Genomic DNA, 25,385 nt, shown 5'->3' on the forward strand with positions numbered 1-25,385 from the left:
GGGAGGTTGATGTGAACATGGAGAAAATTAAATAGGATTAGCACAAGTGGGTCGATGGTCAGCACACTCTCAGTGGGGCAAAGGGATTGTTTCTGGGCTGTATGAATCTATGAGAAATACAGTGTCCCTGATAAAAACTAATTCCAGGATTAGATTTTTGGCTCACCACATCCCAGAGGACAGAGTAAAATCTGTTAACCTTCAGTGCACAAGTCCCTGTATTTGAAAGCGGGGCCTGTGATATATAAACCAACTTGATTATTCACTGACTGCAGGATATTTTCTGACGTCAGAAAATTACCTTAAGAACAAATTAAATTAAATGAATAACTTCACAAAGAATAAAATGGTGAATAACTGAAATCTGCCTTGGACATTTTCAGAACAAATCTGAGATATTTCCTCACTCACAGAAGTGACCCCCTACCACAAACAGGTGGAGAAATTCTCAGCTGACGTGGTAAGCACAGAGGCCAGGAGGATTTTCTACATCCACATCGACACAAACCCAAAATTAATTGAAAGAATGCATCTTGCATCATACCACATTCTGTTTCAATATTTAGACTCAATTTTTTTTTACCTCAGAGAAACTGCTCTCGAGAGAATGCATGCTTTATCCATTTCTAACCATGAACAAGTCTTGGATGACATCTGTTTTCTTCTGACTCATGCTTTATTGCTACGAAAATCCCCGATGAAGTCATCCAAGAAATGGAATGGTTTTGACTTTTAACCCTGAACTACAAGAGGACAGACTAAAAGACAGATGTGTGGTGCTTTACATGAATTCAGGACATCACAAAATCCTTTAGATTGCAATGAAATATACTTGATGTGTAGTCACCATGTTCGTCATAGGCATTCTCTCAGGATCAAAGATCTACTATTCTGGTTTTCTATACCCTGAAAGAAGTAACTGTAATTGGTCCAATAACACAGTGTTTGCTTGTCCTCCCAATGCATGGATTCAAGGACTCTAGATATCATGGTGAATACTCCTTCTTCACTTTTAGAGATCATGGGCTAGAGATTTACAAAAGTCAACACCTTTGAGCCTTTTTCATTTGAAATCTCTTCCCAGAGCAGAGCTTGCGACATAGTGTCTGTTTCAGGACCAAGCCAACTGCACTGCTCCAAAGAGCACTGTATGAGGTCATTCTTACCCTCGGCCATTAGGCTCTATAATGAGTCAACCTACAGCCAGAGAAGTGATGACCATCTGTTAGACAGATTGAGGTAACTTATTTTTCATTCATTCTTCTCTTCTAATATTTGTATATCTGTGCACTTGGAATACTACTATGACATTGTAATTTTCTTTGGGATCAATAAAGTACCTGTCTATCTATGAAAGTCAATTTGCCTACAAGGAGTTCTTCTGGAGAACAGTGTGATAATAAGAATCTAATTTCCTTTTAGCAATGTAGACAGAGGATGAAACTTTGGCCAGTATACTGGAAATATTTCCTTTCCTCCTCTTCACAACCACGGCAAGGGATCTTTCAAGACCAGCAGAGATAGCTGATGGGTCTGTGCTTAAGATCTCATCTGAGAGATGGCAAGACTGATAGGACTTCTTCAATACTGCTCTGAAGTGTTGACCTAGATTTCTATCATGACTTGAAAACTAGATTTTCAAAGGTGAGAATGCTACCAATGGATCTGTGAGTAGATGCTATAACCATATTATATTAGCTATCATGTAGCAAAATGGATTGATAATTATTTGTTTCAGATTGAAATGTTCTTTGTGGGAATGGAGTGAGGGAGAAGGTGCAAACAATCTATGATTTTGGGTATATGAAAAATACACCATCTTAGGCAGAATGGAAATGCAGGCCTGTAATTGTTTACAGCCTTGTTAGTTTAACACACAATAACTTGTTTGCCTGGTTTGTCACATTTGGACCAACCAAAAAAAACCTATTTCAAAGGCTGCAAGTCATAAAGATAAATGCTTGCACCACAATTTATACCAGGAAAGTCCGAGTGTTAATGCAAATTTAATTCTGCATTTATTTCCAGCATCAGAATCTTAATATTATAAATCTTCTCACAGAAAATAATGAACAGTCCTAGATTGTTTCAATGACTTTGTAGTTTCTTTTGTTTCTTGGCCGTCTGTGGGAGGAAAAATCTTAGGACTGTATATTGCATATATACTTTGTTATTAAATGTACTTTGAGTCTTTGAACTTTGATAAAAAACAGTTTAGTAATCATAAAAGAGGTCAACTAACTTGCTGGAACTCAATGATCTAAAATCAAATTGTTCGAATCGATTTACAAAACTAGCAAATGCCTGGCAATATGGAAAATTAACTGGTTATCTCCTATTCACAAAAAGGCCAAATTCAGTCCAGCTATTTATGGTCCAATCTCTCTACGTTCAAGCACAAGCAGGCTGATGCTGCCAAAGATGGATTAAAGAGCTGAATCTCGGCAGTGGAAGTGGGAATGACTGCTTTAACATCAAGGCAGCAATGTGGTGTTATAGATTGCCAATGAAAAAGAGCACCAAGACAAAACACTCTAGTTGTTGAGGTCATATCTCAGACAAAGTAAGCTGGCTGTTGTTAGTGGTTGATACTTGCAGCCACATGATATCACTGAAGGAGTTCCTCACAGGATTGTCCTGAGCCCAGCCACATTCCATCAGCTGACTTTCCAGTCTTCATAAGGCCAGCGTGAGAATGTCCACTGTTGCCGGACATAGAGAAAGTGAATGGTCATTGTCTATTTCCTGGGTAGGGGAGTCTAAACTAGAGGCATAAGTTTAAGGTGAGAGGGAAAAGACTTAAAAGGGACCTGAGGGGTGACTTTTTCCACACTGAGGGTGGTGGGTGAATGGTACAAGCTGCTAGAGGAAGCTTTAGAAGCAGCTCCAATTACAAAGTCTAAAAGGTATTTAGAGAGAAATATCGATAGGAATGGCTCAGACGAATATCCGTCAAACTTCAGGAAATGGAATTAGCTTAGGGAGGCATCAGGGTTGACATGGATGAAATGGGCCAATGGGCATGTTCCTTTGCTGTGCAACTCTGACTGGAAAATGTTTCATACCATGCCCACAATCTTGGACATTGCTCAGAAATAAGCTGAAGCTGATGCACTTTAGGTGAAGAAACTTACGTACCTACCACTGAATTGCCAGACAATGACCACCTCCAACCACAAAGAATCCGACCTTTACTGTTCAGCAGTATTATCACTGTTGAGCCCTTCACCAGCAGCATCCCAAGAGTCATCACTGATCAAAACTCAGCAAGCTAGCCATAAGAAAAGACAGAGGCTGTGTATCCTGTGGTGAGTGACTCACTTCCTGAAACACCCCCTGCAGGCATGAGTCAAGAGGATGCTGGAATGTTCTCCATTAGACCAGATCTAACAACACTCAGAAGCTGGAAAAGCAGCCCACATAGTCGGTATCTCCTCCATTATCCAAATGACCCATTCCCTTATCAGTGCTCATTGGCTACAGCGGGCACTAAAAGCACTTTTGTTGGTGACTCCAATTACATTAGTGCAGCAGGCACATAGGAACACCACCACTTTCAGCTTCACCACGTTGCTGGTGTTGGCTCTAAATTTGGAACTCCCCTCCCAACCACAATGCAGGAGTACCTTCACTAGAAGGCTTCTAGTGATTCACACTGGCAGTTCACCATCACCTTCTCAAGAACAATTAAGGAATGGGAATGAACACCAACATAGTCCACATATCAACAAGCTATTGCCTAGAGTCTTGACTGAATATCAGCAGACCAGTACTTCACCAACACGAGATGCTGGAAATCCAAGCAACAACACAAAATGCTGGAGGATCTCAGTAGCTCAGGCAACATCTATGGAAAAGAGTAAATAGTTGATGTTTTGGGCCTTGACTAGTACTTCTAATGCAGAACATACTCCCACACCTAATGCAAACCAGCTAAGCAAAGAGTTTTTACATGGTTTAAACCAGGGCTCCCAACTTCTTTTATGCCATGGAGCCTTAACATTAACTGAGCCATCTGTGGATCCCAGGCTGGGAACCCCCGATTGAAACATAATATTAATGCCCAGGCCTAGCTCTACACAAATGCATTCAAAATTGAAGCTACCTTGATACAAAACAATACAAGGAATTAACTGTTTTCACAATGATGCAGTGGTACAACACTTGGTTGCCAGGGTAACTGAAATTGATCAGATAATTGCATTTTACCCTCATCGCCATTAAATTACAGTGTGGATAATGAAGACAGAGTCTGGTGTCACATGACATGGAGGCAAGTGGGACTCATTGTTAATCTGCACCAAATGCAATTGTGGGCAGATCAATTGGCAACTGTCAAAAGCTGATCTGCCACGCTGCTACTTGCCTCCGAACTAAAGCACAACATACGATCTGAACTTGTATTTGTTCCGTTGTTCCTTTTCGCACCTTTTGGCGCATTGAGCAGAATTGAGCAGCAAAGTACAGCGGCTATACTTTATTAGGGGTTTGAAGCAATTTGGCATGCCAACAAATACACTCAAAAACTTCTATAGTTGCACTGTGGAGAGCATTCTGACAGGCTGCATCACTGTGTGGTATGGAGGGGCGACTGCACAGGACTGAAAGAAGCTGCAGAAGGTTGTAAATCTAGTCAGCTCCATCTTGGGCACTAGCCTATAAAGTACCCAGGACATCTTTAGGAAGCAGTGTCTCAGAAAGGCAGCATCCATAATTAGGGACCTCCAGCACCCAGGGCATGCACTTTTCTCACTGTTACCATCAGGTAGGAGATGCAGAAGCCTGAAAGCACACACTCAGTGATTCAGGAACAGCTTCTTTTCCTCTGCCATCTGATTCCTAAATGGACTTTGAAGCTTTGGACACTACTTCACTTTTTTTAAAGCATACAGTATTTCTGTTTTTGCACATTTTAAAAAATAATCTATTCAATATACATATTTGATTTACTTGTTTATTTAATTTATTATTTCTTTCTCTCTCTCTGCTAGATTATGTATTGCATTGAACTGCTGCTGCTAAGTTAACAAATTTCATGTCACGTTGATAGTAAACCTGATTCTGATCCTCACCATTTTTGTAGCATTTGACTGTTTCTTTGCAAGGCAGAGTTGCTAGCTCATCACTCAACCCAGCATAGATGGAAAGTGTATAAGGAGCTGGCCGGAATTGAACTCTAGACCATTTGCCTCGAAGTTCGTTGCTGATGCCACGACACCACCTATGCTCCACTTGTGCAACATGGAAAATCTATACAGTACAGAAAAGATGAGTCTCTGTCCAAGTCCCATTTTAGATGGTTAGCAGTGATTATCTTGTTACCACTATTACAATTCATTCAGGTTTTAAGTATTTGGAGAGTTTAGGAATAATATTCTTTTATTTTTTCAATCTCTTTGGTTTTCTTAATCCACATGTCATTTCCATCACCAATTCTTTTCCACATATGATATTGAACACAACAGTCAGAAGCCTGACTACATGATAACAGCAAAATTGAGCTTTCTGCCGATTTTCTCAAGTCGGAGAAGCTTGAAGTAGCGATGCTGCAGACTGTAACATCGAATCAGCGAGCTATTGAGGCTGGCATGATACCTCTCTCCTCCTTGTTAGAGAGTGAGAGTGAGGGAGCCTGTGGCATGTCAAACTGTTGGGCAAACAGAGGTTTTTGATGGACTCTCGATCATGCTCTCTGGGGGCATTGCTATTGCTTGCATGCTGGGTGGTGGGGGTGATGTTTTGCTGAGGCAGGTGGGGGAGGCGGAGGATGAATGCTTTGTTGCTGCTTGTGCGTGGGAGGGGGATGGGAGGCTTTGGGGTTCTAGTGTTTTCCTGTCATTCATTCTTTGTTTTTTTCTCCTTCTGTTTTGTGGATGTCTCCGGAGAGTAAGAATTTCAGGTTGCATACTGTATACATTCTCTGAAATTAAATGGTACCACTGAACTGTTCTACTTTACATTTCCCTCTGAATTCTTGTGCTGTTAATTTCACAATCCAGAGCAGGTATAGAACTATGCAGTTACTTGGGTGTTCACTATGGTATCAAATGGAGTGTTTTCCTTGCTGTTCCATTAGCAGATTACACAGAAAACTGCCACTATAAAAAATTAAACACGCAAGGTCAAGACTAGCTGACCTGTAAGTGCTGTTGGATGCCCTGGAGCATTGAAGAAAGACATAACGTAGAATAAATGATTTAAATTAGTGCTTCCAGCACTGACATTTACTGTGTGAACTTTGCTAATGGAAAGAGAACAGTGGCAAGTTCTAATATGTAAGACTAGTCTTTTTTTAATTTCTACCCAATTTCTGGTCGAAAAATCCCAAATGGATTGCATTTCTACAACAAAATGAACAACCTGTCTTGAGGGATAGATTTCTCACAAGGCTTGCCAGACAATACATGGCGTACAAATTTCCATCTGAATCACAGCATTTCCATTCCCCGTGCTGTTACATGCAGCTGTGCCTCTGGGTCAGGCTAATGAAGGAAACTGCGGTTTACTGAAATAAACCCTTGTAATAGTATGGTTTAGTTATATCAGTCAACACATGTATGTCATTTTATAAATCAGTGCAGTTATTAGTGGGAAAGTGAATGAGGGAGATGATTCCATGAGTAATAAAGCTGGAAAAATCCACCATTTCACTTAAAGTTACTAGCTTGGATACAGTACACAAGTCCTTTGCAACTTTAAACTAGCCACAAAATCGGCATCCCAGATTTCCCATTACTTTGCTATGGTTTGGCCGGTTAAATCACCACATGTTAGGCTTTAGCAAGAAACAAGAACTCTATTTAATATTTTATGTCAGACACAAAGGAAGGTCACAGTAAGTTGGCACAAACAGTAGAGTAACTGCAAACAAAGACAGCTGCTTGGCTAAACCCAGAGATCTAAAACACTGCTGCCCAACTTTTGCCTCTCTGATTTTTACCAACACAACATCCTACTGCCAAATAAATAATTGAACAATTTGAAGTTGCTACACACTTACTGGCAGATATACTAAACTCCCTTTTAATTAAGGGATAACTGTTGATTCTCTCCAAATTAAACTACCTAGTTAACTGGAAACCAGTTAAATATGAGTGTGGAAAACCATTTGTTCAGATCTTAATTGTTGGTGAAGCATTTCACCATGTCAAATACAAAATAGAGCAAAAACTACTGGAGGAACTCAGTGGGTCAGGCAGCATTGGAGAGGCAAAGACAGTCATTGTCTTGTGTCAAGATCCTGCATCAGGACCTATGCAGGGTTTTGATCCAAACTGTCGGCCATCTTTCCGCTTCTGTAGGTGCTGCCTGACCTGCTGAGTTCCTCCAGTAGTTTTGTTTTACACCTAGATTTCAGCATCTGCAGATCTGTAACACAAAAATACAATGCAAATTATTTTTGAATTTGTTCTTTGCATTCTCTCTCTCTGAATCTACATTTTCCCTTCTCTTTGTTTCTCTTCCCACATTTGATTTGTCATTGAATTCAACAATGAATCAACACCACCACTGCAGCAGCTGAGGGGTTTGTTTGGCAGTCCCTTCAATCTGATTGCTTAAATGCATGCACAGTTGATAGCTGAGTTTGCTCAGTTCTCAGATGACTCAAATCACTATCCAGTTGTATTTTAGAAATTTGCCAAACAAAAGTTTAAAAATTCTAATTAACTGGAACCACCATTGGATGCCTTGCCATAGCAAACCTCATGAATCAGCAACACTATGATATAACAGCAACAGGAGGATATTCACATTCATTATTCTAAATGGTCCACAATGCCACCAGAAAAGACTCGGCTAAATTGCACTTTAACATTACTATCGATTAACATCAGTTTTATGTAATTTCACATTTTTCGCTTGTGATGTGATTTTAAGCTAAATGTTCATTAGTCTGATACGGCTACTTTCTTTATATTCCTTTTAAACTGATTAATCCTGCAATACTTAGTTGCAAAGTAACATCTTTTTTGGTTGCTTTGTAAATGCTCAATGTACCAAATTTTGCCTACATTGAAAAGTACGGTCAAGCAGGAACTCCTTGCTCTGAAGTGCTTTGGGATGCTCCAAGGATATGATGAGTCATTTTGTAGATTTGGAAACTTCTTCCAGAAATAACTTCCGGCAATATTAGTGAACAGTATTAAACAACATTGTGCAACATTTGCCTACTTGCTATGTAGGGAAGAATGGAATCTTGTACAAATCACTTTAAATTCATCCACTAAAGTCGGCAAGATATTTTTAATTAAAGATATTGGTCATTAAAAGGAATTAGTTGAATAATGAATCTACTTAAACACATTAAAAATACTGATCTGGATTTGAAGTATTATCCCAAACTAAACAATAAAATTACAACTGCAGAACAAACTTATAAAGTGTGATAGTTGATATGAATCACTTACTGAAGTAATAATTTAGAAAATACATCTGAACTGAACATTAATTAAATAGTTGTTTAGAAAAGGAAAACTGGAAATTTACTTAATCACATGCACAAATGAGTCTAGTCCAATATAACTTTCATAAAATAATTTCCTAAGTTAATTTATTATGCTGGGGAAATTAGAGATGTGCAACATTTACTTTGAGAATGAAGAGACAAGAAAATGCCTTGCAGATAATTTATCAAAGTGGAAATGACTGCTTACAGTAAAGCAGTATCTCAGGTTCACTGACAGGAATCGTCAGTATTCATTTTCTGCAGTCGGGAAATAGCGCAGACCACACTATTCTGCATGTTGCATCTTGAGAGGAGGAAGCAATGCAAGTGAGAATAAGAAGTGATTCTATGATTAAAGTACATTTTTTATGATTAAAGTACAAAGAGGTATAATGAACAGAGATTTATCTCTAAAGCCTTGAGATTCGAAGATCTATTATCAGTAATCATATCTGCCTGTTATTCCCTAGTTTGAGTTCAGTGTCTTTTCCAATTACAATTAGTCAAATTGGAACTGGAATGACTCGACACCTAGTGGGTAATTTTCCAAGCTCATGCTAAAGCAGGAAAAGCCTGCCTATGAGCTCTGCACACCAGGCCACCAACCCTTTTACTAAAAACACATTTACTGATTCCTCTCTATTGATGACAATTTATTTTTGTTATTCTTTATTTCTTATTGCACATTCAGAGCAGTGGGGATGCTCCTCTTGCAGGACGTGGGAAGGTAGGGAAACCTCCAGTATTCCTGAAGACTACATCCTCAAGAAGAACATCCAGCTGCAGCTTCTAATAGATCCTGTTAAGGAAATGGAATTAGAACTGGATGAACTCTGGATCTAGAGTTGTTCTAGGAAGTTACCAGGAAAGTTAACGAAGGGAAGACTGTGGGATATTGTCTTTGGTAAGGTCTCCCATGTGAGGTTGGTCAAGTAGATTCAGTCGCTAGGCATTGAAGATGAGTTATTAAATTCGATTGGAAGTTGGCTTCACGAAAGAAGCCGGAGAGTGGTTGCAGATGGTTGTCTTTCTGACTGGAGATCTGTGACTTGTGGTATGCTGCAGGGATCGATACTGGGTCCATTGTTGTTTGTCATCTATATAAACGACCTGGATGCTAATGTGGTTAACTGGATTTGTGGACGACACCAAAATTGGGAGTGTGGTGGACAGAGAGGAAGACTATCAAAGCTTGCAGCAGGATTTGGACCAGCTGGTGGAAAAATGGCAAATGGAATTTAATGCAGATAAGTGTGAGGTGATGCACTCTGGGAGGACCAACCAGGGCACTGAAGAGTGCAGTGAAACGGGGATCTGGGAATACAGATCCGTAAGTCCTTGAAAGTAGCATCATTGTTAGATAAGGTCATAAAGGAAGCTTTTGGAAAGTTAGTCTTCATAAATCGATGTATTGAATACAGGAGTTGAAATTGTATAAGACGTTGGTGAGGCCTAATTTGGAGTATTATGTCCAGTTTTGGTCACCTCTGTACAGGTGTAAGAAAGACTGACAGAGTACAGAGAAAATGTTACTGGGACTTGAGGGCCTGAGACATAGGGAAATGTTGAATAGGACTTAATTCCTGAGAATGTAGAAGATTGAGGGAAGATTTGTTAGAGGTATACAAAATTATGAGGGGTATAGATAGAGTAAATACAAGTAAGCCCTTTCTGCAGAGACTGGGTGAGACTTGAACTGGAGGTCATTGGTTAAGGGTGAAATGTGTAAGGTGAATATGAGAGGGAACTTCTTCACTCAGAGAGGCATGGTGAGAGGCTGCCAGTGCAAGTGGTGGATGCGGGGTTGATTTCAAAATTGGAAGAGAAATTTGGATAGGTACATGGAGGGCGATGGCCTGGGTGCAGGTCGATGGGACGAGGCAGATTAATGGGTCGAAGGGTCTGTTTTGGTGTTATCGTATTTTTATGACTATAAATAGGATCATTCTGGTCGCCAACAGAGACCCTGGACAAGTGCCATAAATCTTTGGCACAGAAACTGATAATCTATCATAAAAATAAAGCTGGGAAACAACAATCAATAGGTTTCAATAGGTCAATAGATGCATTTAATGTCAGAGAAATGTATACAATACACAACCTGAAATTCTTTTCCTTCACAGACATCCACAAAAACAGGAGTGTCCCAAAGACTGAATGACAGTTAAAACGTTAAACCCAAAGACCCCCTCCAGCTCCCCCTTCCACGCACAAGCAGCAGTAAGACAATGACCCCCTCCCACCCCCACCAGAAAAAAAGCATCAGCACCTTCCACCGAATTCTCAAGCATGCAGCAAAGCATCATTAAGGACACAGAATTGCAGTACCCAAAAACTACACGTATGATAATATGGGCAGTTTCTTTTAACACAGACAATCTAAGTTACTCTTCAAGAGGATATAGAGCTGGAAATTTCCTGACCTTGAGGAACTCCAGCAGTGGCTGAGAAATTTACATACTTTATTATACTGCTCCATTTGCTCTCAGTTATTCCACCAGCAACTTGTTAAACTTTTAAAATTTTAACCCAAATTGCTACATGAAACACAGTTTTAACAGTGATGCCATATGAAAAACTTGGTTACATTTTGTCCAAGCAATACACACAAAATGCTGGAAGAACTCAGGCGGCCAGGGAGCATCTGTGGAAAAGAGTAGGCCGTCAACATTTCGGGCCAAGGCCCTTCATCAGGAATGAAAAAAACGTTGAGGAGTCAGAGCTAGAAGCACCGGGAGGGGAAGAAGCAGTACAAAGCAGTAGGTGATAGGTGAAGCCGGGAGAGGGGGACAGATGAAGTAAAGAGCTGGGAAACTGATAGTGAAAAGAGATAAAGGGCTGGAGAAGGGGGAATCTGATAGGAGAGGGTAGAGGACCATGGAAGAAAGGGAAGGGAAGGGAAGGATCACCAGAGAAAGGTGATGGGCAGATAAGGAGATAAGGTGAGAGAGGGAAACAGGAATGGGAACTTGTGTAATGGGGGGGCAGGGAGGAGCGATTATTAGAAGTTCGAGAAATCAATGTTCATGCCATCAGGTTGGAGGCTACCCAGACAAAATACAAGGTGTAGTTCCTGAGTATGGTCTCATCGTGACAGTAGAGGAGGCGATGGGCTGACACATCGGAATGGGAACGGGAAGCAGAATTGAAATGGGTGGCCACTGGGAGATCCTACTTCTTTCTGGCACCTCCTGGTAGGCGCTCGATGAAACAGTCTCCTAATCTATGTCAGGTCTCACCGATATACAGGAGGCCGCACTGGGAGCACTGGGTACAGTAGATGACTCCAGAAGACTCACAGGTGAAGTGTCGCTCCACCTGGAAGGACTGTTTGGGGCCCTGAATGATAGTGAGGGAGGTGGTGTGGGGACCGTTATCACACGTTTCACTTGCAAGGATACATTTCAATTCAGATCCATAATACTAATTACAAGATGCTTAAATCTGTAAAGCCTTTGCTGAATAGATCATTGGGTTGGACAAACAATGGCACACCTGCAACATATAACTTGATCGCAAATCTCTTCTTACCATCTCAACCCCTTTTTTAACCCACTTAAAAATAATTATGACAGCTATCAATTAAATACATACTTGATATTCAGAATTTTGTTTATTTGAAAGAACCCTTGCTCAATTAAGACAGACACTGCTTCTCTTTTCCACCATGCTAATTCCCGGTCATCAGAATAAAGCCTCTAATAAGCAAATTAGGAAAGTAACTGATTTAAATCAAAACAATTTCAAGGACAAATGTTCCTCGATTTGCATTATATTAAAATAAGCGTGCTGTCATCTTGTGTTTATTGACAACGAGTGCAACAATAATTGTGGCCGGCTGTTAACATGGTACAAGAAGTTTATTCTCAATCTCTGCCTACCTGTGCAACACGGCTCTTGAGTTCCACCCTTTCTATTTCCCAGGCTGATTTGGCATTTGCAAATTGAAGCTGAAGCTCATTGGTTCTCCTTCTTTCCTCTTTCAATTCTGTGCACAGGTCCTTTAAAATCATTTTAATGTCTCCGACAACTCTGCTGTATTCATTTGACTGGAAAATATAAAATCAGCCCAAAATATTATTCCTGCTAAAGTAAACAGCATGGCTATAATGTATATAATATTTAAAGCTCACAACACTCAGAATTACAAATACCATTCAACTGAATAAAATAGAAAAACCTACAGCTGAACTGCATGATAGCTGAACAAGTATCAATATTAGGCTGCCTTTATCAAACTTAATGACCCGACAAGCATATTCAATATTGGGAAAATAAAACTTAATAAGCAATGGATAGCATGGATAGGGATCTTAATATAAAAACATTACAGACAAAACTCCAAAGCTTCCCTGCTTTTTTTATGGACATCGTTGCATAGTGGTTAGCTTAATGCTACTGATCCTGGCATAACTCCACTGCAGTCTGTGTGTTCTTCCCATTACTATATGGATTTCCTTTGGGTGCTTGGTTTCTTCCCACATCCCAAAGGCATATCAGTAAGTACGCTAAGTGGTCATAAGGGTGGAATTGTGAGGCGCAGGCTCATAAGGCCTGCTACCATGAAGATCTCTTTAAAAAAAACTTTACAAATCTAAAGCATCCTAGAAGCTGTAATAAGCAGGATACTGGAAGGCAGAACAACAAAACTGTATTTACTAGTATATTACAACAGGAACTGAACTTCACTGTGTGAAGGTCAGAAACTAGCTCACGGAATCCAAATTTTAAAAAATTTAGTAAATATCATGGACTACTTCCAAAGCATCAGTGAATCAACAACACCTAGGAATCAACGGCTTATCTCCTGCACTTCCTAAACCACACAAATAATATAAATAAATAAGCTTGTTAATAACATTAATAAGTAGGACAAACAGGCAGTGCTATGAGATACCTAAGAGAATTGAATCTTTTATTAAGTGACAAAGGAAGATCGTCAACAGATTAGTCATCCGACTATAATGAAATCATACACACTCAGTGGCCACTTTATTAGGTACAGGAGTGGAACCTGGTGTTGTCTTCCGCTGCTGTAATCCATCCACTTCGAAGTTCAACATGTTGTTTGTTCAGAGATACTCTTCTACACACCACTGTTGTAATGCCTAGTTATTTGAGTTACTGTCACCTTCCTGTCAGCTTGAACCAGTCTGGCCATTCTCCTCTGATCTCTATCATAACAAAGCATTTTCGCCCACAGAAACGCTGCTCACTGGATGTCTTTGTTTCCTACACTATTCTCTGTAAACTCTGGAGACTGCTGGGTGTGAAAATCCCAAGCAATCAGGCGTTTCTAAGATACTCAAACCATCCTGTCTGGCACCAACAATCATTCCACGATGAAAGTCACATCACATTTCTTCCCCATTCTGACATTTGGTCTGAACAACAACTGAATCTCTTGATCATGTCTGCGTGCATTTATGCATTGAGTTGATTGGATAATTAGGTATTCGCATTAACAAGCAAGTGTACAGTTGTACCTAACAAAGTGGCCTCTGAGTACATATGCTGGAATAATTCCTGCACTCTGTGGTTTCAAAAATCTTTTAAAAAAGTTAATGCTTATCTACTATATCAAAATTAGAATAACAGTAACACATAATTGCTATCAAAGTTTAAAAAACAGAGTGTCAAACCTAGAGTTTATAATTGAGATGAACCAAGTATGTACTTAAAATTTGATATTGGTTAGTGTACATGATAGCAAACATTCCTTGGAATTGAGATTATTGACCATTACTGTTGTACCTGCTTTGGATGTGATGCAAGGACAGATTTTTCCACTGGGAGAGTCAAAGCTCCCTCCAAGGTTTTCTGAGACTGATCATTCGTTGTTACTGTCTTATTGTCCACTTGGCGAGGGGTCAGCTCCTCTTCTTCAATCAGCAAATATAAATCCTTCACACTGTTAACCTGCCAAGCACATTGAACCACGGAGACTGTTTGACATAACTTCAACAAAGGACATGAATCACACAGCACAGTGCACTGTGACACATCAACAATGGCAGCGAATCTTTTGCCATAGTGTACAGATATACTAATGATCAATTTTAAAATGAATGGAGCTTGAAAAGAGGAAATACTTCCAACTTTCTGCTCCTTAGTGACAAAAATCCTCTGCCAAAATTAATGAAGAATTTGAACGCACAAAGTTAGTTACCCATTTTGATCAGGAATCTGTTCATTGTGTTCACAAAACTTTTCATATGTCTCTTTCAGCAGAAGTCCCAGTTCCCTCCACTTATTAGTGTTTGTTCCTTGTGCTACATGCAGACCATGAGTTCAATCTTATACCTGTATTTCACTAAAATTTAATTTGTGCACCCATTTATTTCTGATAAATAGATGAATTAACAAGCGGATAGGAAGTTACACTTGTATTAATCAGTTAGTTAGTTATTGCCTGCTACGCGACTGGCATTTAGGGAAGCAGTGAAGGTCTTCCAATCTGTCTGTTCTTGGCCATCTTCTCTATTGTGAGACTCAGGAATACTGTCACACACAGGGATAGGATTCCTCATTGCTGATTCTGTAACAAATTCCTTGACCAGCCAGGGGTTGTTAGCCCTGAGCTGAACCCCTGAACCCGGAGGGGCGGTGGAACACTCTTAGTTTGGCTTCTACACTTTAACCTGTTTGGCATGGGCGACTCTACCAAGAGTCAAAGCACAAGGCCCTGCCTCCAGCCAACACAGGTCTCCAGATCACTGAGGTGCGCAAGCCTCCAAACCCAATGACAAGGTTGTGGTATTTTTGGAAGTTGTAATTTCATGTATTTTATTGGATTGACATTGTGCCATTGGATTGAGATTTTGAAAAAGATTGTTAGTTATTTTTAAGAACTGAAATTATGCACCTCTAGTAAATCATCCCCATCATTATCCATCTTCTTGCCACATTTCCAGTGTTTCAAGAACCATTTCAGCTTCATATAAAGCAGGAAGAGGTTTTGCTTGAACTGATCAGCTTCTTTCACAAACATGTTTTTCTCTTGGCTCCAGAATTTCTGCTCAAGTTTGGTCTGTAAATTCAGGCTCTGCAGCTCAAAATCTCTTCGCACAAGTGCCTTTTGTTGCTCCTCCTTAAGCTATGGAAGGAATCATGGCAAACAGAAAAGCTTTAATCAGATTAACAGTGAAAGCAACCATCTAGGTGTTCCTTATCAACAGCTCACTTTGTTGTATCATGGTTCAGCATATAAAACAGGTTTTATCACTATTGAGAACCAGTAGTCTCATTGAATTCCTGAAGTTCAAGCAGAAAAGAAAAAGCATAAACATACCTGTCCTGTTTCACATTTTGGATATCCTTAAAACAGAGATTAGTGTAGACCTCTTATTTGGATAGGAGGAAAATGAACTATAAATGGGGTTCTCTGTGCTACAAATTTCCATGATTCTATACAGTTGAATTTTACAGTCGTGAGGTGTCATTTTCCTTTATTTATAGGACATGCACTTTTTAATTGCCATCCTTAACTAGCGAAGTTGGGCTATTTCCAAGAACTGTTAAGTCAACCACACTGTTGGCACCTGAAGACAAGTAATAACCAGGTCGAGAAAAGACTGTAAGTTTTCCTCCCTTAAGAACATTAATAAATAATCTAGTACTGCACAGCAATTAATATTGATGAGACTTAAAAAAAATTCTTCCAGATTTATCTGCTTGAGTCTAAATATTCCTCAAGTCACATTGGGGTTTTCAACTCTTGTCAGCTAGTCCATAATCTAACAACATTGCCCTATCTGAATGCAACTTCACCAGAAAATGAATCCTCATGTCTGTCTGCCATTTAAGGAGATTATAGCTGATCTGCCCAGGCCACAGTTCTTCTTCTATGTCAGTTTTCCATAGAAATGGGTATCTTAATTTGGCTCTTTGAGAAAAAATGCATCCAGCTTCCCTTTAAATACTTCAATTGATCTAACCTTCACAATTCTACAGGGGGAGAATACTGAAGATTCTTGCAAAAAGAAATTCTTATGCATCTCAGTTTTAAATGACAACCTCTTTATCTTGTCGTAATGTATCCTTGCTCAAGACTCACCTAATAGTCTGTCCTGTCATGCTCAGTTAGGATTTTGCATGTTTCAACAAGAGCATCCCTTATTTCTGTAAACTCCTAAAAAAAAATACAGGTCTGATTCCAGCTGCTCACAATAGGACAGAAAGGCTCTATGTAATTGCAGAATTGGGAAATTAGTACAGCAATTGGAAAATGATTTCTTAAGTGGTTTCTGAAATACTGGAAGTGTGGTGACTGATCCCTATCAATGATGGGATGATTTAGTTGAGGTACATTACTCGGTATCTTAAAGACCACCATTGCCATTGCTTTCCCCAATCATCTGATTGCCCAAAACCTGAAAACAGAGGAATGACATTTGTTTACCTGATTTTCTTTCTCGTCTCATTGTTTGATGGATTCTGGTAACCCAATGGAACTTTAATTAAATGCCCATTCTTATAAGTGGACCTTTACTATGAGAAATTTAAGTGCCCAAATCCATTTGTGGGAATGCAGAATCAAGGACAACAATCAAAAACTAGTTCAGCCTCTATGATTCTATAACAGAGTAATTACATTTTCAGAAATCAGATATTGAACTTGCCTACATTGTCCCAAATAGCCAGTGCAAAATTGATTTTCATTTTTTAAAAGATAGAAGCATGGGATGATATAACCCAGGAGGCCACTCAGTTGTCACATCTGTTACAGTTCTGAGTAGCCCAATTAACAACATATTAGAAATAGATTTGATGACCCTTCAGTAACCTGAAGCATTGTCTGTTCTCTGCATGACTGCCTTGTGATATGGTGAATAGTTCTATTAATTTCCATTTTTATTCTAGATTTCTAACAAAAGTAATACTGTGATTATAATGAAGCTCAGATCATTTGATGAGGATTTTGCAGGATATGAAATAGAACAGAAAAAAGAATGAGGTATTAGGACGTGACAGCAGAACAAAAGGAGTATCGGCAAACTGATAGACAACAAGCTTGTATATGGAAGCAAAACTACCCAGTTTTTGGAGCAAAAATTTGACGAAGTTATAGAAAGCAAGACAAAGTACTTGAGCAATTTGATATGATGGGCAGAGTTGATTTTTAAGTAAACATGAGCCATTTGACTTTTACTTTACAAAAGCACTGAAGAGCTCAAACTATGATAACTGGATATTAACCACCTTCCAGTCCATTAACAAAATTAGGTCAAGTTTTCTCACAGTGCAGTCCAAATTCCTAAACTAAATGCTTAACATACACAGATCTGAATTGATAAAGAAATGTCTCGAGTGCTAAGATATATTTTGGTTCAAACACTCAAATATTCTCCACCTAGCCATCTGTGCTCTGGCTCCATTTGCTGGAAATTATCATTACGTTATGATGCTGAGGCTTTATAAGGCACTGGTGAAGCCTCATCTTGAGTACCATGAACAGTTTTGGGCCCTTCATCTTAGAAGAGATGTGCTGGCATTGGAGAGGGTCACAAGGATGATTCCAGGAATGAAAGGGTTATAATACGAGGAACATTTGATGGCTCTGGGTTTGATGTTGTTGGAATTCAGAAGGATGAGGGGGGATCTCATTGAAACCTTTCCAATATTGAAAGGCCTAGACAGAGTAGATGTGGAAAGCATGTTTCCCATGGTGGGAGAGTCTAGGTAGGACAAGAGGGCACAGCCACAGCCACAGGATAGAGGGGCGTCCTTTCAAAACAGAGATGCGGAGAAATTTCTTTAGCCAAAGGGTGGTGAATTTGTGGAATTTGTTGCCACATGCAGCTGTGGAGGCCAGGTCATTAGGTGTATTTAAGGCAAAAATTGATAGGTCTTGATTGGACATGGCATGAAATGTTAAGGGGAGAAAGCCGGGGAGTGGGGTTGAGGAGGAGTTGGGGAAAAAAAGGATCAGCCATAATTGAGTGGCAGAGTACACTCGATGGGCCAGATGGCCTAACTCTGCTCCTATGTCTTATGGTCTTATTTTACCAGGGTATGAAGTCTGTTGGCTACGCGCACCTGGTTTAGCTGCCAGCTGAAGCGGAGTAATGGGTGTGGTCACTGTCACATACAAAGAGCCACCTGGGGCTCAGGTGAGAGCTGAGAGTCCAGTGGGGGTCACGGGTGAGTGATCTGTCCCAGACTGGACACGACAAGCCCCTTCACCAGAGCTGCTACTCCTCTCTGCACACCCCACACACAGCACACTGTTACTATCGTACACTGTCGATAACTATTATGAACTAAGGCAGTTTTATAGTGTTGTGGTAGCATTGGTTGTGTTCTAATTTGTTCAGAATTTCATTTAAATACATAATTTGTTACTCAGTTAAATGCTAGTCTGTCTTTTCTATACCTCTTTAAATATTTCCATGAAACTTCAGCTAATTGGGGCAGTTGCTTAACTGGGCCAAAATGTAATAGTCCTGATGCGTGTCAAATAACTGGAATCTACTGTATCTGTATGAGATGACCTACAACTGTAAACAGATATAAGCCAATTTGCCTCCCATTCTCTACTTGGGATAAGGGTTTTTCCCTCTTGAATTCTCTAACTTACACTCTGTGGCCACTTTATTAGGTACACCTGTAGTACTGCTCAAATACCTGTTCAGCCAATCACATGGCCGCAATTCAATGCATAAAAGCATGCAGACGTGGTCAAGAGGGGACCAAACATCAGAATGGGGGAGAAGTGTGATCTAAGTGACTTTAACTGTGGATTGATGGTGCCATATTGGGGTGGCTTGAGTGTCTCAGAAGTTGCTGATTTCCTGGGGTTTTCATGCACAATAGTCTCTATACTTTACAGAGAAAGGTGTGAAAAAAAAATCTAGTGAGCAGCTGTTCTGTGAGCAAAAACGGCGCGTTAATGAGAGAGGTCAGAGGAGAATGTCCAGACTGGTTCAAGCTGACAGGAAGGCAACAGTAATTCAAATAACCACGCCTTACAGCAATGGTGTGCAGAGATACTTTTCGAAATGCACAACACTTCGAACCTTGAAGTAAATGGGCTACGGTGGCAGATGGCAATAAACATACACACAATGGCCACTTTATTAGGTATAGGAGGGTAACTAACAAAGTGGCCATCGAGTGTACATTCCCACTGTTGGTTACAGCGTTCTATATATTCCCATTTCAGTCCCCCTCTCTTGCTCCTGCAGGACCGCTAGAGATTGATGGTTGGAAAGCATTGAATTTATGCTTTTGCCCATTCCGCAAGTGAACTACTGTGAGGACAACATTGTCTTGGATAGATATTTCAATGCTTTATAACAGTTAGGACAATTTTTCCTGAACACATTGTGTTACTCATTTGTTTCCATGTGAAATTAAAGTGAATTACTTAACTCCTCTAGAATTTGAACTGCGTAATAAACTTGGCAAAAAATGATTTTCTTCAGTGTCTCTTATGAGTCATCTTATAAATCAAAAATTTTATCACACACAGTTCAAAGAGCTCTTCTCAAACTGACCTGTGACATTTTCTGTTGAAATCTTTCTGCATCTTCATTTCGAAGCTCCCTTTCCTGAGCAAGCTGCTCCTGCAGTCCTCGGATGGTTTCCTTAGCTTCAGATAGATCAAGTTGGAGTTCTTTAACCTTGTTAAATAAAAAGTTGAGGTGAATGAGTATGGCTGCAGAGATTTTTTTTTCAATAGTCTTCCTTATATCTCCAATTATATGACACTGTCACTTCTTCTAGCAGACTAGGCAGGCTAATGTTAGCTGTAATATTGTTGCAGGCACTGCACCGAGGTTCTGAGATAATGAAAATGGAATTGCTTGTGCTAAGGGAACTTTCCCAGTTAATGACCAGCTGAAAACCAATGCTCCTGCAGCAAAGGTAGATAAAAAATTTTCAATGTGAATCTATACACGTTCGGTGTGATGAAGAATGCAAAACAAAATACACTTAATCCCCTGCAGAAGGTCATGAAACGGCACTTCTGCTACATGTTCATTTCTTTGATTTTTGCTTTGAAATGTTAATGTTTTTTCAGTTTTGATTCTGATTTAGGAACGATCTATTCTTTCATGTATTAAGAGTGTACTGATGGCTCTGGGCCTGTACTTGCTGGAGTTTAGATGAATAAAGGGAGGATCTCATTGAAACCTATTGACTATTGAAAGGCCTAGATAGAGTGGATGTAGAGAGGATGTTTCCAATAGTGGGGGGGTGGGAATTTTCCAAGCACAGACACAGCCTCAGAATTCAAGGACATCCATTTAAAATATAGATGAGAAGGAATTTCTTTAGCCAGAGGGTGGTGCATCTGTGGAATTCATTGCCACAGACGGCTGTGGAGGCTAAGTCATTGGATATATTTAAAGGGAGGCTGATAAGTTCTTGAGTAGTAAGACAGCCGAAGGTTACGGGGAGAAGGCAGGAGAATGGAGTTGATGGAATGGGGAAGTTGACTTGATAGGTTTGTGTTCTTTCTGCTTCTATTCATTTCTTCAATCTGCATTTCTACAATGATAATTTAAATCTCTCAGCTTTTCTTCCCTGACAGCATCTGTTAGTGGGGTGTAATGAGGATTTGAGGACAGATGAGAGCAGGTCTAATTACACAGTAGTGCAATTCAATACTCCCAACCTCTCTGGAGTACAGTTGCAACATAGTCAGATGCTTGACAGCATCAAGGACAGAGATATATCGGGGTATGTATTATCAACATATGAAGTGAAGCAACCAGCCAAGTGTATTGTGACATTATCTGTTTTACAACTGCAAAACACTACAACAGCAGCACTATGGAAATGCCATTACACTCAAATTACTTTCCAACTGCTCTGTGCCACAGTTTCTACATTATTTATGGCCAATAGCTGTAATTCACAACCAATACCATCATCACCTAGAACTACAAGAGCAGCATTGAGAGCATCCTGACCAGCTGCATCACTATATGGCATGGGGGTGGGGGGTTGCAATGCATCTAACTACAAGATCCTACAAAAAGACAGCGAGGACTGTTGAGGATTATCAGGGTCCCTCTTCCACTCATCTGAGATATTTATCTGGAATGCTGCATATGCAGGGTCCTTGGCATTGTCAAGAATCTCGACAAGCTGTCCCTCAATTTTTTTAATCTCCTAACATTAGGCAGGAAGTTCTGCGGCATTTGGACAAGGATGTTTAGGACGGGAAACAGCTTCTTCCTCCAGGTCGTGAGACTACTGACTTCCCGGCCATCATCCAGGTCTCGTTACATATGAAACGCCACTGGCATTATTCTGTTTACTTTTTAACCTGTGTCATAAATGGCAAATGTCAATCTTCTGGAATATATTTTATCACTTGTTAATTTATTTGTGGTAATATTGCTTTACGTGTTGTGCGAAAGTTACATGTGCAGTGCAGGGCTGGAGGAATGATGTTTCGTTTGGTGGATTGAATGACGGAATTAATCAACTTATATGATTGAATGACAATACATCCAGGCTGCTCATGGGGGATGCTGCCTCATTACCACTCGAGACATTAAATCTGGGTACACACAACATGATTACAGACATCAGAGACTGCAGATGCTGCAAATCTGGAGCGACACACAAAATGCTGGAGGAACTCGGTGTGGAGGGAAACAAACAACCCACATTCTGGGCTGAGAACCTTCATCAGGACTGGAAAGAAAAAGAAAGGCAAAATAAAAGCCTCAGGGCGGGAGAATGATAGGTGAATGTAGGTGACAAAGGGAAGTAGGAAGGTGGGTGGGGGAAAGAGTGGAAATGGAGTGAGAAGCTGAGAGGTAAAGTGTGGAACAGACAAAATGCTGAAGAAAATGGAATCTGATTGAACAATAGACCATGGACAAAGGGAAAAAGGAGAAGGAGGTGGGGAACAAAAAGTAGGAAGGTGTGGGTGATGGGCGGGTCATGAGAATGGGAGAGGAAAAAGAGAAGTGTTGAAAGGACAAGAGGAATAAGGGTAAACAACAGTGGGTGGGGAGAGACAGAGGGAAGAAACTACCAGGTTGGATAAATCTATGTTGATATAATCAGGTTGGAGACTACCAAGGCAGAATCTGAGCTGTTGCTGCTCCTTGCATATGTGTCTGACCTCACCTTAGCTGTAAAGGAGGCTGTGCACAGAAACGTCGGTGTAGGAATGGGAAGCGGAATTAAGTTGGCTGGCCATTGGGAGATTACGGCTCTAACGGTGGGCAGAGCGAACGGGCTCGACAAAATGATCCCACAATTTCCATTGGGTCTCACCGATGTCGAGGAGGCCATGCAAGATGATAATGTTTCAGTTGCTCTGCTTCAGCAGGGAGATGTGGAAAATTGTGGTAAGTGCCACGGTGGGGCCCAGGTCCTAATGCAGGGGACAAACCGGAGCTTCAGCAATTAATAAGCCAGGCCAAGTTGACTGAAAAGGCAGGGTGTTGGGAGCAGAGGTGAGGGTCAGGGCCGGTTCCGCTCCTGATGTATAACTGCGCTCTCCTCAGCGGTGAAGCTGAGGCTGTGTTGTGCTCTGCCTGCTCCAGGCTTAGTGTCTGTGAGCTTTGTGGTGATTTGCCACTTGGTGTGATGAACTGAGACCGAGGCTATGGGCCTACTCCATCTGCTCCAGGCTTCGGCTTTATGGACTCAATTTTGTTCTGAATGCTGATGCTTGCTTTATTGTTTGCATGATTTGTTTTTTTTTCCTCTCTCTGTGCACTGGGTGTTGGTTTTTTTTTAAAACTTGGTTCTTTCGGGTTTCTTGTTTTGTGGCTGCCTGTAAGCAGACAAATCCCAAGGTTGTATAATTTATACACACTTTGATAATAAATGTTCTATGAATCTTTGAATCATTTGGTCGGACAGGGATCCAATACATGGAAGAAAGGGTAAACCTGGCACGTTTATGAGAATAATTAATTTTAACATCTACGACATAACTTATTTTTGGAAAACCCAAGATACACTCTAGATGTTCACAGCTGATAAGGTTGCACCTCTGTATGGAGTTTGCATATTCTTCCCGCAACCACGTGCATTTCTCTTTGGTTCAAGTTTAAGCTTAATTGACATTCAGCCATACAGGAGTACAGCCAAATGAAATAGTGTTACTCTGGGGCCAAGATGCAAACCACAGTACCAACAGTCACACACAGCACAAGACATATACAAGATAGCAAGCACATATAATATAGTGAGAACATAATAAAATATCAGTAAAACATTCACACAAAAGAAATATAGTCCAAGACCCTGAGTTCATGAACGTTGCAGCAGTCTGCAGTGGTACACAATACAGCTTGTCTTCTGCTGAGTGAACACTGAGGTGCAGCACTGACTCCAGCTTGGACACTGTGCCACACTGCCTCCGGTGAAACCCACCGACTACAACCCCTCTCTCCTCGGTGGCTGCAAACAGGCAACACCACGGTTTGAGGCCTACTCCTCACTATGGCTGAGGCCACACAGCTCCCAGCCTTCCGCCAATAAATCAGTGAATCGGACTTGCAGCATTCTACATTAACAATCTCCAACAGGGTCTTGCGATCACAGGAAAAGTGACTAAGATGATCAATTGCCGTTAGACTGCACACTGCCTTCGTGCACTGACTGCGCCGTCGCAGGCAGCAGCACCATCCGCAACAAGTTCAGCTCCTTCAGTTTCAGTGAGCTAGCAACTCACTGATGGGGTAGATCTGCAGTACTTTAAGTTCTTAATGTGCAGTGCGGTCTTGCAATCTTAAAAGATATGTATAAAAATACAATAGTATCTATGGTTGGCCCCATAGAAGCCACAGCGACTGAACGTGCCACTATTCCACTGGAAGTAAGATGCTCTGGTTCCTATTACATCACAAAGGATCACTATAAATTGCCCATAGTGTGAAGATGAGGGGTAAATCTAGGTGAGTTGATGAAATCATGAGGAGAACAAAAAAGTAGGATGAGTATAGATGGGCATTTCAAGGTCGGCATGGACTAGATGAGCCAAGGGAACCGTTTCCATGCTGTATGACACACAGAATGATACAACTGACATTTGTTGGAAGCTCATTTCGGGGCGAGAATTCTATAAATACTTGATTAATGATGCTTCAGTTTTCAGACAGGCATTTGTAAAATTTTCTTTTTACACATACATATGGAATAACTGGGATCACCGGAATGATTTGCTTGCAGCCTTCATCATACACTGACCTGGTAACAGGAAGTACTTTGTGGCAAGTACATGTTACACGTTTATACACTGCATTCTGGCTACTTCCAGAAAAATGGCAATGCACTAGGATGCAGTGGCTTCTATGGAGCCAACCAAAGGTGTTAATGTTCTTTCTAAACTTATTTTTTTACGACTGCAAGACCCTGATGGACATTAAGAACTTTAAGTACTGCAGGTCTATCCTATCACTGAGTTGCTCATTGGTGGAGAAACTGAAGGAGCTGGACTTGGTACAGATCGAGCTGCTGCCTGCGTTAGAGAGGCATCAGAGGAGTCAGTGCATGAAGGCGGGGTGCAGTCTAACAGCTAGTTATCGTTTTACATGTATTATTTGTGATTACAACACCCCATTGGACATTGTTATTGTGGGATGCTGCAAGTTCGATTTACAGGTTCCCTGGCGGATGGCTGGGGAGTGGCGTGGCCTCAGTCATAGTGAGGAGTAAATCTCAAGCCACTGTGTCGCCTGTTTACAGACGCCCAGGAGAGAGGCGGAGTCGGAGTGCTCCACTGGAGGTGGCATGGTGCAGCGCCCAAGCTGGAGTCGGTGCTGTACCCCAATGTTCGCTTGGCAGAAGACAAGCCGTATTGTGTACAACTGCCAAACTGCTGCAACGTTCATGGACTCAGGGACCCGCACTATATTTTTTGTGTGTGTGACTATAACTTATGCAACCTTATATGTGCTACAGGTGCCTTGTGTTGTGTGTGCCTGTTAATGCCGTGCTTTGCACCTTGGAGCTAGAG

At 40.8% G+C, this 25,385-nt stretch overlaps 1 protein-coding gene across 1 annotated transcript in view; it reads right to left on the reverse strand.

Annotated features, from left to right (window-relative positions):
- mtcl2 (microtubule crosslinking factor 2) overlaps positions 1-25,385 on the reverse strand; it is a 107,901-nt gene that overhangs the window by 11,780 nt on the left and 70,736 nt on the right. The window contains exons 7-10 of the mRNA XM_072241881.1: positions 19,945-20,070; positions 15,312-15,542; positions 14,201-14,365; positions 12,328-12,495 (exon numbers count right to left, since the gene is read on the reverse strand). Coding sequence (XP_072097982.1) covers positions 12,328-12,495; positions 14,201-14,365; positions 15,312-15,542; positions 19,945-20,070 — 690 coding nt within the window. The remainder of the gene's footprint in view (positions 1-12,327; positions 12,496-14,200; positions 14,366-15,311; positions 15,543-19,944; positions 20,071-25,385) is intronic.

Source organism: Mobula birostris, chromosome 2 (assembly GCF_030028105.1).
Source record: "Mobula birostris isolate sMobBir1 chromosome 2, sMobBir1.hap1, whole genome shotgun sequence".
Lineage (NCBI taxonomy): Eukaryota > Metazoa > Chordata > Chondrichthyes > Myliobatiformes > Myliobatidae > Mobula > Mobula birostris.